General features: G+C 38.6%; 1 protein-coding gene across 9 annotated transcripts in view; it reads right to left on the bottom strand.

Moving 5' to 3' along the window:
• The window catches only part of sox5 (SRY-box transcription factor 5), a 190,726-nt gene that overhangs the window by 41,438 nt on the left and 130,932 nt on the right, over positions 1 to 18,356 (bottom strand). For 7 of the 9 annotated variants that reach the window (XM_088347757.1, XM_088347758.1, XM_088347762.1 and 4 more), the window contains one exon: positions 14,463 to 14,624. The exons of the other annotated variants lie outside the window; for them this stretch is intronic. In XM_088347757.1, coding sequence (XP_088203883.1) covers positions 14,463 to 14,624 — 162 coding nt within the window. The remainder of the gene's footprint in view (positions 1 to 14,462; positions 14,625 to 18,356) is intronic. 9 annotated transcript variants of the gene reach the window in all.

Genomic DNA, 18,356 nt, shown 5'->3' with positions numbered 1-18,356 from the left:
GGGAAGAAGGGCCTTAGTCAGGGAGGTGACCAAAAACCCGATGGTCACTCTGTCAGAGCTCCAGCGTTCCTCTGTGGAGAGAGGAGAGCCTTCCAGAAGGACAACCATCTCTGCAGCAATCCACCAATCGGGCCTGTATGGTAGAGTGGCCAGACGAAAGCCACTCCTTAGTAAAAGGAACATGGAAGCCCGTCGGGAATTTTCCAAAAAGCATCTGAATGACTCTCGGACCATGAGAAACAAAATTCTCTGGTCTGATGAGACAAAGATTGAACTCTTTGGTGTGAATGCCAGGCGCCATGTTTGGAGGAAACCAGGCACCGCTCATCACCAGGCCAATACCATCCCTACAGTGAAGCATGGTGGTGGCAGCATCATGCTGTGGGGATGTTTTTCAGCAGCAGGAACTGGCAGACTAGTCAGGATAGAAGGATAAATGAATGCAGCAATATACCTGTATAGAGATATCCTGGATGAAAACCTGCTCCAGAGTCCTCTTGACCTCAGGCTGGGGCGAAGGTTCATTTTTCAGCAGGACAACACAGCCAAGATTTTAAAAAGATTGGCTTCAGAACCACTCCGTGAATGTCCTGGAGTGGCCCAGCCAGAGTCCAGACTTGAATCCGATCGAACATCTCTGGAGATATCTGAAAATGGTTGTGCACAAACATCTCCCATCCAACCTGATTGAGCTTGAGACTTATTGCACAGAAGAATGGGCAAAACTATCTAAAAATAGGTGTGCTAAACTTGTGGGATCATATTCAAAAAGACTTGAGGCTGTATTTGCTGCCAAAGGTGGATCAACAAAGTATTAAGCAAAGGCTGTGAATACTTATGTAAATGTGATTTCTTAGTTTTCTATTTTTAATAAATTAAAAAAAAGTTAAAAAAAACTTTTTCACATTGTTTTAATGGAGTATTTTGTGTAGAATTTTGAGATAAGAGATTCAATTAATGCAATTTGGAATGAGGCTGTAATATAACAAAGTGTGGAAAAAGTGAATGGCTGTGAATACTTTCCGGATGCACTGTATATATATATATATATATATATATATATATATATATATATATATATATATATATATATATATATATATATATATATATATATATATATATATATATATATATATATATATATATATATATATATATATATATATATTTATATATATATATATAATTGTCCCTAGGTGTGAATGAGCGAATGAGTTGTCTGTCCCAGTGTGCCCTGCGATTGGCTGGCAACCAGTTGAGGGTGTCCCCTGCCCACTGCCCGGAGATGGTTTGGATGGGCTCCAGCCCCCCCGCGACCCTAATGAGGATACGATGTACGGCTAATGAGATGAGATATAATATATATATATATATATATATATATATATATATATATATATATATATATATATATATATATATATATATATATATATATATATATATATATTTATATATAAAATACAATAATAATATTTTTCAAAAGCAAACTACTCCACCTGCCCGCCCCCAACACCCGCCATCTCTCTTGCAATAACTCAACCTCACACGCACGCTTACTTTCATTTACTCAATCTTGTGCTGAAATTTACATAACACGAAAAGTACGAGGTATTTTGTCACCCCTCCACAATGACCAGCAGACAGCCAAAAGGGTGTGTTATTAAAAACGAACAACTCAACTGCTCATCTTGTCACCATTGTTCGATATATGCGGCAGGCGGGGTTGTTCAAATGGTATGTGGTGGGTGTGGTGTTGATAGATGCATAGTCATTTGGCAAAATACTACAAAATTACTACAAATGTACTGCACAATTACTAGAAAACAAAATATCACATTTAGTGCTTCAAAACAGGGACCTAAAATATTAATTGTTTTCATTCTGATAAGAAAAATATTATAGAAATCATAAAAAAATACTATTTGCAGTAATATTATGATATAATAATAATATTACTACAAGAATATTACAACAGAAATACAACATAAAATCAACAACAATTCAACTACAGTAACACAGAACTGGTATAAATCTACAGAAATATTACAAAAATATCACTATAGTGATACCTAATGCAAAAATACTGCTATATAAATATAACAACAGAAATACTACAAAAATATGGCTTCAGATACAATACACTGTAGAACTAGTACAAAATACTGCAAAATAAAAATACAGTAATACAATACAAATACCACAGAAATACGACAAAAATACCACAAAAATACAGGCTGGTTATGCCCCCACTAAACTTTATTTTCTTCACATTAGAATGGGAAGGGTTAATACTGAGTTGTGTTGTTTACACCAGAGTTTGCCTCATTTGATGGGCTGTGGTACTTCTAGTGTTAAAAAAAAACACACTAAAACCCAGCAGAGGCAACATTGTTATTGCCAGCATGCACTGTAAATTCTGGCCGAATTAGCGTGTGCATTAATTGTTCAATGACAAGCCCTAATTTTTTTGCGCAGAATAGACCTTCTTGTGTGCTGAGAAGGCCTGGCCAGTGCGCAATTGCGCAAGCATACAGCTTAGAAGGAACATTCATTGCAGCACTTTTCTTGACCATTGCATGTTGCACCCATCCAAGGATGCAGTCTTGTGTGGAAAAACGGCCGTGATTTGTGCTTGCGTATACTAGTCCCCGACACCTGTGTGTATGTGCATGCCGACTTGCAAATGTTTCACCCGAGGGGAAAGCACTTAAGTCATGTGTGCTTGAGTCCAAACAGCTGTGAGCAAATGCAGCAAAGCGCCTCTCGAAAAGACTCTGGACCTGAGATGGAACCCACAGGGGAGGTAGGCGCCTCTGAAATATGCATGTCACTCAACCAAGGAGAGAAAGTGGACACAAAAATAAAAATAAAAAATAATAGGGGGATGATAGAAGGGATGAGCACAGCGATCAATTGGCCATCCGGGCTCCATGGGGCCCACCTGGCACATGCACTTGCCAGGCAGGGTGAGGTTCTTTATGGCTGCTCCAGCGCTTTGGGGTCAGCCTGAGTCCATATATATGCTAATGACAGTATGTTTCAGCTGCCAGAAGGTCACTAATGAAATTTCACATCTTCATCCTGTGAGACTTCACAATTGTTTGCTTTCGGGTTTTCTTGCAGAAAAATAATAATCAATTTTTTTTTCAGTCATATTATTACATTTTTAACATTTTTTTGTTCCTTGTTCATCTGAAGCATATATTTCCTTTTTTTTTTACTGTAAATATGTATACTTACTTTATATAAAAAAAAAGAAAATTGATTTTTACAATTCTGAAAAAGGATGATAAAATCCCCTACTTATGACCATTCGACTACGAAAAACGGTAGATACGGAAAAAAAATGTGTGATGTCGAAAAATATCCGGACTTTAATGTAAGTTAGATTTTGTATTGTGTGCACCTTTTTCCGAGTACAGGACAGCACTGTCGTGCTTCTTTCCGCTACTACCAGCGTGTGGCGCTCTGAGAGGTAACCCAGCATCCACCCGGAAGAAGAAATACGCTCCCTCTTCCTAGTTCGTGTGTAAACATTCTATACTGTATGTCCTGCGCGCTAAGAAGGTTGACATTTTTATTGTTTAACATTTCATGCATCCATTCGATATATTTGGTGAATAGTATAAAGAAGAGGCGAGACGTTTCATTTTAAATAAAAGTGGAATATCGAAGCTTGATGCTGTTGAAAAAATGGTTGGATCACTTTTTTTCGGCCACTTTTTACCACGGAGGAGTAAGTCGCCTAACTTTTGAAGCTCATCTTCCAAAAGTAAATTAACTTAATCATATTTATCTTTATGGAGCATATTATTTCATCAAATGTTTATTTTTTAGTACAAAACAATGCAGGTTACTTATTCAACCCTTAATAATAAAAAAATATATATAAACCTTAAACATACAAACTATAACACTGAAACAACTTATGAACAAATTCAACTTACAAACAATTGTTCGTAAGTAGGGCAGGGTCTGTATCTTGATAGCCATGATTTTTCTCATTTTGCGGGTTATTTCCTCTATTTATAATTTTTTTAACCAGTGTATCGTCTCAGAACTTTGTTAATTGGAAGCAAACTTTTTTCCTGTTTTATTACATATTTTTTTAGTTTTTTTCTAACAATAACTTTTTTCCCCCATGCAAAATAATCACAAATCACAAAGTCTTACCTAATTGACATACTATTTTGCTCAATTCAAGCATGGTCTAATTTTAAGTTTTTTTTTTATCTTGTTTTCTGAGTAGAACATTATTTTTTACCTAAAATAATACAATTAGTTTTATCTAAAAGGTGGTAGATTGTTTTGATTGTTTTATGTTTTCTTTTCAAATCAGACTCAACCACACCTAGGGACAATTAACCTGATATGCATGCTTTTGGAATGTAAGGGCTAGCACCAGGAGAACATACAAACTCTGGACAGGAAGGCTGGTAGCTGGATATGATCCCATGACCTCAGAACTGTGCCACAGACGAGCTAACCACTCAGTCGCCATGTTTAAATATATTGTAACTAAAACCACTCATCGGCATGGAGTTTGGGCGAGTGTATGTGTGTTTTAATGGATGGCTGGTCAAGGTGCCAAATTCTGACGAGATATTCATTGAATTCTATCAGGCAGCCAGCTGAGAAAATGGAACATTTTGTGTTGGGTGGACATGCTGGGCTTCATCAGAAAAGGGGATTGTTTCAATATAGTAAAACATAAGCGGGAGGAAAACTCCAAAATGGAGCAATGGGGAGGTATTGTGGTATCAGGTAGAGATTACCGTATTTTCGGGACTATAGATCGCAGTTTTTCCTAGTTTGCCCGGGTTTCTCACTCACAGCTGCGTTACAAGTGGAAAACTCTTGCACAAAGTTGCAGACAATAAACAAAAAAAGTCTAAATTGACGGATTTTAAAAAAAGAAGTTTTTGGTGTGTGATTCTGGGTCTTCAACTAAATTGACCTCGACAGAAACAATGGAAGGTTCCCGAAAGACGTCGCCGAGGATGGAACCATGCCAACATGGGGCCAAAGAAGGCTTTGACAGCCGAAGACATTGGCGAAATAAAAAGACGCAGGACTTTTTAGCGGAGGAGATCGCTGCTATCAAAATACAGCAAAAAGCCATCCTGAACAAAACGGAGAAGGTACATTATCTGCGACACTAGAACACTGAGAAGGACAGAAAGATCGGGGAGCTGGAGCAGCGGGTCGACGAGCTGGAACAACACACGCAGATCAACGTTGTGATCGCCACTGGCATTCAGATCCAGACGCGCTTGTATGTGTGCACAGTAGCCGCGAGTGTTAGGAAGCCCAGTAATGAGACCAGATCGGTGGACCTGGGACACATCGAGCCGTAATTATGAGGTTTACCAATAGGAAGAATAAAGTCACATTATCAAAATAAGGACGTTAATTGAAAGGTAGTAACATTTTATGGTCTTCTTGAATAAGAAGATTCAACGCATACGGGAATACATTTCTAAAGACAATGTTAATACATCACTTATTAAAGGTCTGAAATCGATAGATGCGCAACACGGTGGCTGGCCAAGGACTTTTTCCCGATTTAGTGATCTGTCACTAGAATCTTAAACAGGTGGTGAATACGGCCAAACCGACTTCTTGCCTGTTTGACACGCTTCTGGGTTCGCTGATTAAGGGTCTTTTTGGGGTCCTTTGACCTTCAGTTCTAAATATTATAAACATATCACTCTCCTCAGGAGTAGTTCTAGTGGCTTTTAAGTCCGCTGTTATTAAAACTACACTGAAACGACCGAACCTTGATCTCAAAAGCTTATGTAATTATAGACCTGTGTCAAACCTACCGTTTCTTTCTAAAGTACTTGAAAAAGTTGTGGCACAGCAGCTGAATGATTTTATATCCAAGAACAATCTTTTTGAATCCATGCAATCGGAATTCAGGGCTAACAACTCTACTGAGACAGCACTGATTAAGGTAACCAATGAACTTCTACTGGTAATGGACTACGTCGCTTCATCACTCTTGCTGCTGCTGGACCTTAGTGCTACCTTTGACACTGTGGACCGTAATATCTTACTAGAACGGTTGGAAAAATGGATTGGTCTTTCAGGAACCGTCCTCTTATGGTTCAGATTCTACCTTTCGCACTGTGTTAAATATGGTGAAACGACATCGGGGCCTTTAGTGTTACCTGTGGTTATCCGCAGGGTTCAGTACTTGGCCCCCTTCTTTTCAGCATTTACATGCCTCCATTATGTGATATTATTTGCAAGTATAATATCAGTTTCCATTGCTACGCAGATGACACTCAACTACAGTGGAACCTCGGTTTTCGAACGCCTCTCAGTTCGAACAAATCGGTTCTCGACCAAAAATGTCAAGAAATTCTTGCTTCGCTTTTCGTTCAAAAACGCCGGTACGCTAGGGGCGACGCTGAGCGGCGTACGAGTGTAGATTGCCCCCACCCCTCGTGAAGAACTGTTGTCACGACAACGCGCACTCCTTTTCTGTTTTTGTTTTTCAAAAGCGGTGAAGGGAGTGTTTTAACTCCTAATTATGCCTCGGAAGAAGGTTGGTGCAAGCAGCAAAGTTGCTACAGGTGAAAAAAGAGCAGTAGTGCGTACAACTATTGCATTTAAGACCGGTAAGAAATCCTATTCATAATTCTTTTCTTAATCCTTTAACCGCTCACCACTTGTTGTGGAGACCCGGGTGCTAAATGACGTGTAAACGACCTGATTTTTTTATTTTTACACGTTCATGTTAGCGTAATCTTTCGTACGGAAGATTACGCTAACGCGAACGTACGATTAGCCTGGGTTAGCTTTACGTTAAATATTCAAGATAAACATTCAGGGTCTTGGAACGGATTAAAACAATTTTACATTACTTTTAATGGGAAAAAACTGCTTCGGTGATCGTACAAATCGGTTTTCGTACAAAGAAATGGAACGTATTATGGTCGAGAACCGAGGTTCCACTGTATATCTTCCGATGGGGGAATCTGCCACACTAAATTGTGGGAATTTGGAGGCCTGCCTCACTGTGATAAAAGAATGTATGTCACTAAACATCTTGTGCCCTAACTCTGAAATCACCGAAATGTTGGTTATTGGTCCATCTAAATGCCGTGACTTGTTCTCAAAAACTGCTCTGAATATTGACAAATGTAATATCACCCAGAGTGACTCAGTCAAAAACTAAGGTGTCATATTTGACCCTGATCTGTGCTTTGAAAGACACGTTAAGAATATTACTAGAGCAGCTTTTTTCCATCTTCGGAACATTGCTTAGATTCTCCCTATGCTGTCTCAGTCGGATGCGGAGATTATAATTCATGCGTTTGTTACCTCCCGTCTAGATTACTGTACAGCACTGCTCTCCATTCTCCCGAAGTTTAAAATAAGAGCCTTCAGCTGGTACAAAATGCTGCAGCGAGGATTTTAACTAAGACAAGAAAAGTTTGATCACATTACCCCGATTTTAGCTAACATGCATTGGCTCCCTGTCGGCTTAAGATGTTATTTTAAGTTCTGTTGGTAGTATACAAAATCATGCATGGACTTGCTCCCTCATAACTTTCAGATTTTAGTTTCATCATTAAACCAAGGTGTGCGTCTTTTAGGTCGCGATTTATGCCGGATGGGCGCTACTGAATCCAGGGCATTGGCCAGGGTAGCGTTGAATTCATTTAGGAGTGGTTCGATGGAGTCTATGTAGGAAGGAAAGGACGCAACTGCTCCTGGAAGAATATCGGAGAGCTCAGAAACTGTGCCCGTGCTTATATTGCGTCCAGTGAATCCTTCAGTTTTTTTGGTACTACATTTAGCTAGCACCTCAAATGTAACTAAATAATGATCCGAGATAACTGTAGTACACGATAGCACCGTCATGTTTAAGGTTGAAACTCCTCGAGTCAGAACCAAGTCGAGCGTGTTTCCATCTTTATGGGTTGGCAAATCAACCAGTTGATTAAAACCAAAAGCATCAATTATAGACTGAAACGCAACAGTGAGTGAACTGAGTGGGGAGTTCATATGAATGTTAAAGTCCCCCATGATTATAATTTTGTCTGCATAGGTTACTAGTTCAGACAAAAGTTCAGCAAATTCGTCTAAGAAAGTTGTGTATGGTCCTGGTGCGCGATAGATAGTTATCACATAGATTGACAATGGAGAGGACCTCATAACAAGAGCCTCGAACGACTTGTGATTATTAGAGGTACGAGGAGTAAATTTGAGCGTTTTTTCAGAAATGAGCGCGACACCGCCACCCTTTTTCAACGTGCGTGCTATATGGCTACTCTCGTAATCTGGGGGAGAAGCATAATTTAGCGCTAAATACTCATCCGCGCGTAACCAAGTTTCACAAAGACCGATACAGTTAAGTTTATAGTCGCGAATAATATTATCTACAAGTAAAGCTTTAGGAGCGAGCGATCTAACATTCAAAAGACCAAATGTTAGCTTTGAATCATTTAACTTAGCTGTAGTCTTTGTAGAGATCGTCACAAGATGCTGGTCGTGTGCGTTGGGCTACAGGTGTCGGTGGACTCGCAGAATCGACGAAGAAAAGATGGTTGGATTAGACAGATCTTCATGTCGTTGCTCCTTCAACTTCACACGCTTCCCTGCACGACATCCTCGCTTCTGTTTTCTATCTTTGCGCCGTCTTCGTCTTCGATTTTTCTTTCTCTTCGGTGGAGCGGGAAAGCAGGGCGAACCCGAGTCCCTTTGGAGCTCATTCGGGATGTCGTGGGTGGTATAGAAAGTGCCCGAAAAGTCAAAATTTAGACACCCACCCAGTCGGATGAGCTCCTCCCAGCTGTAGGTCTTATTGGCCACGCATGTATCCAAAAAGGAAAGCAGGAGGACAGTGGTAAATACTAGGATAGCCGGATAGCAACCAGCCGCTACGTAAACACGCGCCGCCATGTTAAACAAAGCTGGAAGCTTTCATTAATTCACTTCAATAGCAGAAGTATGTATGCAAATTTTTAAACAAAAAATGATTTAATGACTGTGAATTGGGACTCCATTAAAATTTAATAGAGCAAGAGCTATCAGAATTGAGAACCGTGAATACAGTGACGATGATAATTTAGAACTATAATTTAAACTATGTAATATAGATCAAATAAAACTGGAGGAGGAGTCGCTATATACGTGCACAAGGAATTTAAATTTAGAATAATGGAATAGAATAGAATAGAATAGAATGTACTTTTATTGTCATTCTTTGTAACCATGCACAAAGAACGAAAATGTCGATACACCTGACCCGTACAGTTAAACTGTAGCGAGTTGATGCAGCCGCAGCCAAACAGGGCGCCGCCATTTTAGACCCAACTGCTGTGTTGGGAGTCATTAGGTGACCAAACCCTCCAATTCCAACCCATAACTTCGAGCGCCAAGCAGGGAGTTAATGAGTGCCATTATTGTAAGTCTTAGGTATGACTCGGCCGAGGCCTGAACCAGCGACCTTCCAGTGTTGGAGCGGGCGCCCTACCATCTAGGCTACCGAGCTGGTATAATACAGAACATGTGAATTGGTTATCAATGATTTACTTGAATGCTTAACATTAGAGATTATACATGAAAAAAGGAGAATATTATAGTCAGTTGTAAAAACAGATAACCAAGCTCAAGGTTAGAAATGTTCACAAAATGGGCTAAAAAAAAAATCAGCAATCAACAAAAAAACACTATTCATCTGTGGAGATTTTAACATTGACCTGATGAATCCAATTTATTATCAGAATGTACAGAATGAGTTTATACCCAACTATTTTAAGACCTAGTAGAATTACTTCACACCGTCCAACTCTAATTGACAATATTTTTACAAAAAATATCAAATTTGAAAACGTTAGTGGATTATTGGTTTGTGATATTTCTGACCACCTGCCAGTGTGTGATGATAAGGTAACTAGTCAAAAATCAACAACAAAATATATTTACAAACAAATAAGAATTGAAGAGACAATTAAGGTTCTTTATGAGGACTTAGTTAAACAAAACTGGACTACTTTATATGGTACAGATGGTGTGGACAGTGCATTTCATGTATTTTTGAAAATTTCTGTACAGAATCTAATAAAAATTGTCCGATGAGAAAAAAATAATCTTAGCAATAAATCAGTAAAGCATCCATGGATGACAAAGGTTTTCTAAAATGTTTGTAAGAAGAAAAACACTTTATATAGAAAATCCATTAAACTAAGAACTGAAGCTGAATCCCAATATAAAACATTTAAAAACAAATTGACGGGTATATTAACCGCGAGGAAGAAATTCTATTATACTAATTTATTAAGAACAAAAAAATATATTAAAGGTATTTGGGGAATATTAAATACTATAATAAAAGGTAAGAATGTAGGTACCCATAATGCAGATCCAAAATATTTCATTGACAAGAAGAGTGAAAATTATAATTTAAATCAAATTGTGGAGAACTTAATTTTTTTTTTTTTTTTTTTTTTTTTTTTAATGTTGAACCGGAACTAGCTGCAAGCATTCCTGAGTGCAAGAGCGAACAATTCGAGTCGTTGATAAAATCAAACCCGAAGTCAAAGTTTTTTTGTGGTGTAACCGAATCAGAGTTATTTGACCTGGTAAAAATAAAACATCAACTGATTGTTTTGACATAGATAATATTAGTTAAACAAATTATGCATAGCATTGTAAAACCGTTAACCTATATCTGTAATTTATCATTTCTACCAGGGAAATTTCCGAATAAAATGAAAATAGCTAAAGTGATACCAATATACAAAAATGGAAATCAACACAAATTACAGACTCTGCTTCCTCGGTTCTCCAAAATAAAGAAACTTTAGTGAAATAGACTAGAGAAATGTATAGATGAGTATACATTAATTAATGAAAGTCAATATGGTTTATGTGGTTAGCACGCACAGTTCTAAGGTCTTGGAAAGCTCCTGTGTGGGTTCAAATCCAGCTACCGGACTTACTGTGCGGAGTTTGTATGTTCTCCCCATGCTTGCATGGGTTTCCTCCGGGCACTCCAGTTTCCTCCCACATGCCAAAGACATGCATTTCAGGTGTATTGGCCGGTCCAAATTGTCCTTAGGTGTGAATGAGCGAGCGAGTTGTCTGGCTAAGAACCAGTTCAGGGTGTCCCCTGCCCACTGCCCGATGATTGCTGGGATGGGCTCCAGCACCCCCACGACCCTACTGAGGATGATTGGTGCAGCTAATGAGATGAGAATATGGTTTATGGGCTAACAGATCAACAACAATGGCAGTTATTGATGTGGTGAAATAAATTACCAATAGCATAGAAAAGAAGAGATATTCAGCTGGGATATTTATTGATTTAAAAATAAAACATTTGATATTATTAATCATAATTCAATATTTTTTAACGTTCCATTATTGTTCTGTTTAGGTCAATGTGTAGTATGAACTGCGTAATGTACTTAATGTAGATTGAGATTTACAATTGTATTTTTTAAACATATATTTATTGAATTGCAGCAGGGGTATCCAATCTTTTTGAGGCCAAGAGCAACTTCAAGGGCATGGAGTAAGACAAAGGGGCACCTTGATAACACACTTCGGAAACAATAATTTTAATTTAATTCATTCATCAATGGAATTTTTTTCTTACTGATATTTTATGGGAGACCTGATTTTTAATGATTAATAATTATTATACGATTCAAAAAGGTAGGAAACGGATAAACTTCAATATGCAATATTTTATTTCCTATTGTTTCAATTACAAATGCTTAAAAGGAAACAAAAAATGACACATTACCCAACATTTTGCAGGAAATCACGTACATTTTTCAAGATGCTATCAAAAGTTTCAGTTTCATGAACTCTGCAGCATTTTTGTACAAATGCTAAATTATGTAGGCGCAAAATATGAACAGTTTTTTAATTACATAAGATAAAATATCTAAATTTCTACTAATCACTAAATACGCAACCATATGAATAAAACCTACCTTTTATATCTAACACATTTTAAATTCTTTTTTCAATATTTTAACTCTATCGTTGCCATGGAACTGAACTGTTGCCACCAATGACATTGTCATTTATTTGTTTTCGTCTTTTTGAACCTCCCGGTCTGAAAATGCCTTCTTCCTCTTTATCAAAAATTGTGTTCAAAAATTGTGTGGCTCTAAAAGAGGGTTCAGTTGCTTTTTGAGAGTTTTTTTTACCGGCCATGTAAAAACAGATTGCTGTTTGCCCAAAGTTGCCTTTCACTCACGGGCCTTTTTTGTTCGTGGTGCGCTCCCCGGCGGGTAATTAAGGTACCATGGAACCTTTTGTGACGAGTGCCAAAGTGGCGCTCCAGGTTGTGCCGATTTGCCACAGCCACAATCGCGAGCAAATGAGATACAGTAAACATAGTTTTCTTTCACATTAAAAAAAAAAAAATTCGTCCTCCCATTCACTAAGAAAGTTATAAGATTTCTTCCTTTTTTCCTCCATGTTCATGTTTAATGGAGAAATCGATTTTGACTCTTTCGCTCAAGTTCGAGGCTGCGATTGTCATGCGCACTCACCTCTTCCCCGTATTACGTCAGAGTTATCGGAATATCGAACTCTGCTACTTTGATTTATTTTTAGGTTTTATATATTTGTATACCTTTTGTTTTTAATTTACATCACTGTAAATACGATTTAAAAAAAATCACGCCACAATGTCATCACCGGTTAGACATCGATATTTCGTGATTTGGTCTATTTTTAGAACAGGCCCGCAGGCACGTGATAATGTCGCCGCATCAGCGTGCCCGCGGGCACGGGGTTGGTGACTCCTGTATTAGAGCAAAATTCAAAATAATTTTTTCTTAAAGACCCACTTTCTTACATAATTTTATTTAATGATTATCTATCCTAATGATTAATTTTATATTTCAAAGCCCCAAACATCACATTATAATTTGTGTACCGGTAAGTAAGTCATTTGTGGTTTTACTATTGTTTAGTTTGGTATGTTTGGTATATTTCTAGCTTGTGACAGTATGACTGTCCAGAAATTAGATTTTTTTTTTGCATTTGATTACACATTTATTTCACCTTATTAATAAGCATTATGACTAATATTACTAATGTAATTTTATTTTGGTATTTTATTTAATCTGGAACTAGTGTAATATATTTAAACTGTATTACTTTTTTACTTCATTTGAAAAAAAAATATTGTAAAGTAAGCAAAGTGAGTAAAGTTTTCAGCTAACAATAAAAACATTTTTATTCAAAAAATTTAAGTATTCAACATATATTAAAGCTGAGTAAAACTTAATTTGGAATGGGCAAAGTTAGATGTCAGCTGATATAAAAGCAATTGTGGTTACTTTTACTTACTTTTGTTACTTATTAGTACAGAAGGCACCAAGTTTGATTTGCATTTCTAAAATAACAACTTATCTTGTACTACTTACCATGCTGTTACTATGTTATCACCATGTTAATTATTGGGAGTAGAAAGAAGCAAGAAAGGGAGAGAAAGAAAAAAACTGAAAGTTAGGGAGTAAGTGAGTGAGCAAGAGAGAGAAAGGTAGAAAGAGAGGGAGAGAGAATTAGAGGAAGTGAGAAAGAAAAAAAGAAAAAAGAAAGAAAGAAAAGAGAGAAAGAAGATGAGTCAGAAAGAAAGGGAGAAAAAAAAGAGAAAACGAGAGAAGTAGGAAGTAGGGTTAAATTGACTCGGTCGACCACTAAAGAAACATTATACTCGTGAATCACAACGACCTAGCACTGGTGAGCTATTTTCAGAACAGGTCCGCAGGCACCACAGCTGTCCTCAGGGGGGACCCTGGTGCCCGCAGGCTACAGTTCTAGGGCAGTTTGGCGCTTGTGCCTTCAGTCCAGAGGTCACACACAACCCTCCTCTCGCAAGCAATACAACCCTGAATATAACATGATATCAATGCTGGGATGTTTATATCTACCTACAAAATTTATTCGGAACAACACACCAGCATACAACACACCTAGGCGGACGAAAACACGAAACCATTCAATAGAGCGAAAGTGAGGTTTTGGATTTATTTTTTAGGGGGTGGGGCTCTGTTCTGGATCAGGTAGCAAAATCAATCAACTTGGTAGATACGGCATTAGCATTCATGAGTGCGTCAACAAAAAATGAGCACAGTGTATGTGCAGTCACGTGTCCTCTTGTGAGCTACCGCGACACTTCTCACACAAAAGACATGAAAAAGTCACAGGGAAGCGCATACAAGTCACATTTAATTGAAAATGTAACACCCTAAAAAAAAAAAGGTTTGATTCTTAACCTCTGCAGTGTGAACGGCAGCCCAATCGCGTCCCCAGTACACAGAAAGCACTGCACGATAGGGCGCGCCTCACAAATTGAAAAATATCGGAGACTTTTATCTTTGCCTTATGGTCATGAAAATACGTTAAGCCTGTATGAAGAGCTACCCAGAGTATATCGATTTCGGGAATCAAGCATGCTTCTGAATTTTTACCTTGGTCTTGATGGGCGGCGGTGAGCTTCGGCCTTTTTCGCTCTGCGAGTGTGTGATACACGGCAGTGAATGCGTGCCCAGGTTGGCTATAGATGATGCCAGGCCATGCTGCTTGGCCCCGGGGGAAACCTGCATGGACGCCAGCTGAGCCGCATACAACTGCTGCATAATCATGAGAAAAAAACTGGTCGGTTGGGTGGGTTATTTGTTGGGGGTTGTTTGTAGACCAAGAGGGCAACATGAATAAATGAATAGAGTAAGTGCAAACAAAAAAGAAGAGCTAAAAACCTCAAGACAACGAGGCCATTAGTGGCCTGGCTTGTTTGTGCCACACAGAAAGGGACATAGTTGCTCTTCTTTTTCTTTTCTGTTCCCCCCCTCCTCAGGAGTGGCGCTAACAGTCTCTATGACAGGCTCAGATATGTCCCCTCCAGGTGCATCATGGGAGAAAAGACAAAACAACCGGGGAAATCCAGGTCATGCTTAAGGGGAATTCCCCCAAAACTTGGACACATGTCCCCTCCGTTTCCATATTTCCTTATCTAATCTAAATCTAAAGAACTTTGGAAATCCCGATTTATGAGTGCGTGTGTTTGTATGTGACCTATAGGCTCCAAAACGGCCCAACCGATTTTCGTGAAAATCAACATAGTTGTACTTAAGGCCTCCACAAGTATCATGCAGGTTTTGTGCCAAGGCACCCCTCAAAAATACCAACAGAATCAATAAACATCTTCTATCGGCCAGGCAATGCTGGAGACAATCTGCTTGTAATACTTTGTATTCCATTATTATTTTCAGTAAAATAAAAAAAAAGCACTAAATCCCAATGATTTCCTGTCAATGGGGATTTTGTTTTGTTAAATAAATTACATTTTCAAAAATGATCAAGTATAATTTATGGGGAAATTTTCTTGTTTTGAGTAAAATATATATATTTTTTTTTCCAACAAAACACTATATTTTCATCAAATTGGGAACACCCAGAACTTGAAAAGCTTCTATAAGATAATACTGTAAACTATTTTTGCTATCAAACTATCAAGATGGCGGTGCGTGCAAACGCTGCGGCTTCACGGGCTCCAGTTCGTCTTTTGTTTTTCAGTGTCCCCTTATCCCTCATATTTTCCCTTCGACTCCCTTCGCATATACAATAACATCCACAACATCTCGAGGGATATACAGAGACCACCGGATCTCCCTGGGTGATCTGCCTGCCGACAACGACGGAGCAAAAGGAAAAGGCTGTCAGTCGGGTCTGGGCTAAAAAGGCGACCACACAGACCAGCGCTCCCAAGCATGTTTCCTAACCAACGCCAGATCCATCGTCCACAATGAGTGAATTTGAGCTGCGGATCGCTACCAACAACGTCCGGAATTGGAGTATTTTGTCATCACGGAGTCTTGGGTTTCCCGACGCCGCATTACAACTAGCAGGACGCACCCTTCCACGGCACGAAGGAGACGGAGACTACACGCTACAATAACAGCCGAATCATTGACACATACTGCTCACTCGATATGGAGTTTCTAGCAGTATCGTGCAGACACTTCTATCTTCTATCTACCGGGAGAGCTAACTGTGGTCATTGTGTTTGCTGTTTACGTTCCACCGCTAACGTTCACCGGATGCTAACGTTAGCATAGCGCTAAATCTCCTGCCCGCTGCTATCAATTAACAGCAGCTTGCACACCCCAACGGAGCTTTTATCGTCGCCGGCGACTTTAATCGGGCATGTTTATGGACTGTACTTCCCAAATCCATTCAATACGTGGACTGAGCAATTCGGGAAAAAACACTGGACTGTGTGTACTGTAAGATCAAACATCCAGTTAGATCCTCCATCTCTGTTTGTCCCTCACCCCCCTCATTCATTAAATTAAAATCAAATGAAAACTCCCCAAAGTTATCCCCCACTCCGTTTTTTTGTTTGTTTTCAAGGTTAATTCAATCCGCCTTATGAGTGAAACAAAAAACCCATTATTTATCCGTTTAATTAAGTTGTAGGGCTATTAATTTATCATAATAATACTAAAAACGACTAAACAGCGCCTGGCCAGTGTTTCCAAGAACTTGGAGGTTCTTCAGTCCTCCTAAAAATGTCTTTCATGCTGCTTATTATAAATCTCCAATTTTTTTTTTTCCCCTGACAAAGTGGCTTCTGAAGAACGAGGAAAGCGCCTGGCTTTGCTGCCGACCAACAGATGTGTTTTTAATTGTTGAGATTGTTATTATTTATTTTTGATTTTGTTTTTCTGGAATGCAACCAAGACATTCTTTTTTTTTTGTCTATAGTTTAACTTGTGTCCTTCTGTCGAAGCTTGGCGGCCGGCCACCAGCGTCAAACAAAAGCTGGTTTATGCTAATGGGCAAGAAATATTCTGCTTTCTTTCCCGTATTCATCTCGTCCGGATACAGACGTTTGTCACTTTTTAGACAAACACGAGAAGTGAGTCAATGGAGCTGGCTCGCATCAAGGGAAAAAATAAAACTAAACTGGGAGAATGTCATATTTGAAAGCGGTATAATCTGCTGTCTTTCATTGGCAATATTCACTTGGTTCTTTTCAAAGCTTTCAAAATAAGAGCACGGTAGTCGGGGCATTACGTCTGGGATTGAAACAGCTCCATTGGCGAAACGTGCCACAATTTGAGATTGACTATAATCAGTTGTGCATTGAAAAAAAGTTCAAGTTTGCCGATGTAAAAGCGTTAAAGGGCCCTTTCGCCTATTTTTGATCCTCTGTGTACTATTTGTAAATTTGCAACTGGAAAAATATATTATTATCATTACACATTTGCGCATTTTGATTTTTCTTTTTTTGGAGGTGGGGAAAATTGTGTATCTAATATCCATGGTATTAACAATATATTTGGACATAGCAGATGGTTGATTGTTTATATTTTTATTTTTTAAATGATGTAAAAAGCGTTGAATATAAAACACTTCAATATAAAGCAATAGTCTTTATTTTACTTATTTTTTAATTAATTAATTAATTTGTTTATTTTGTTAGTTCATTAGAATGGAAAAAAATCTTACAATTGTGTGAACTTTGATTGCTATTACCATCCATCCATCCATTATCTGTACCGCTTATCCTCAGTAGGGTCGCGGGGGTGCTGGAGCCATTCACAGCTATCTTCATGCAGTGGACTGAGGACACCCTGAACTGGTTGCCAGCCAATCACAGGGCACACAGAGACATACAACCATTCACTCCCTCATTCACACCTAAGGACAATTTAAACCGGGGGCTTAACCTGAAATGCATGTTTTTGGAATGTGGGAGGAAACCGGAGAGCCCGGAGGAAACCCACGCAAGCACGGGGAAAACAAGCAATTTCCACACAGGAGGTTTTGATCTCATGACCTCAAAACTGTGCCGCACACGCACTAACCACTGTGCTGCCGTGCTGCCCTGCTATTACCATTATTTTTTAAATATTTGTATGCATTATCACTGGCAAAAAAATTAAATAGCATCCATAAAACAAGCAATATTATCTGACAAAGCAGATTGTTGATTAGTTAAAAAAAATAAAATGTTAATTATAAAACACTTAAATATAAGACCCTATTATTCATTTATTTACTTATTTATTTATCTATTTATTCATTCATTTTAATAGTTAGTGAGAATTTGTGATAAAAAAATGTATTACAATATTACTAACTTCAAAGGAGGGGTCCCTGGCACACCAATCCCCAGCTACAAAAGGTGGCTTTTAATCCGGGCCAGCTCTATACCCTCAGCAGGTGCCCATCTGGACTACATGTGTCTGGTGGACTCGGAGAAGGCATTCGACGGTGTTCCTCTGGAAGCCCTTTGGGTGGTACTAATTCTAATTCGGGCTGTGCAGTCCCTGCATGACTGGCCCTAGAGTCTGGTG

The sequence above is a fragment of the Urocampus carinirostris genome, chromosome 11, assembly GCF_059441175.1.
Source record: "Urocampus carinirostris isolate Australia breed hairy pipefish chromosome 11, RoL_Ucar_1.0, whole genome shotgun sequence".
NCBI lineage: Eukaryota > Metazoa > Chordata > Actinopteri > Syngnathiformes > Syngnathidae > Urocampus > Urocampus carinirostris.
Note: the sequence above shows the minus strand (reverse complement) of the source record. Positions and strands in the feature narration are given on the sequence as shown.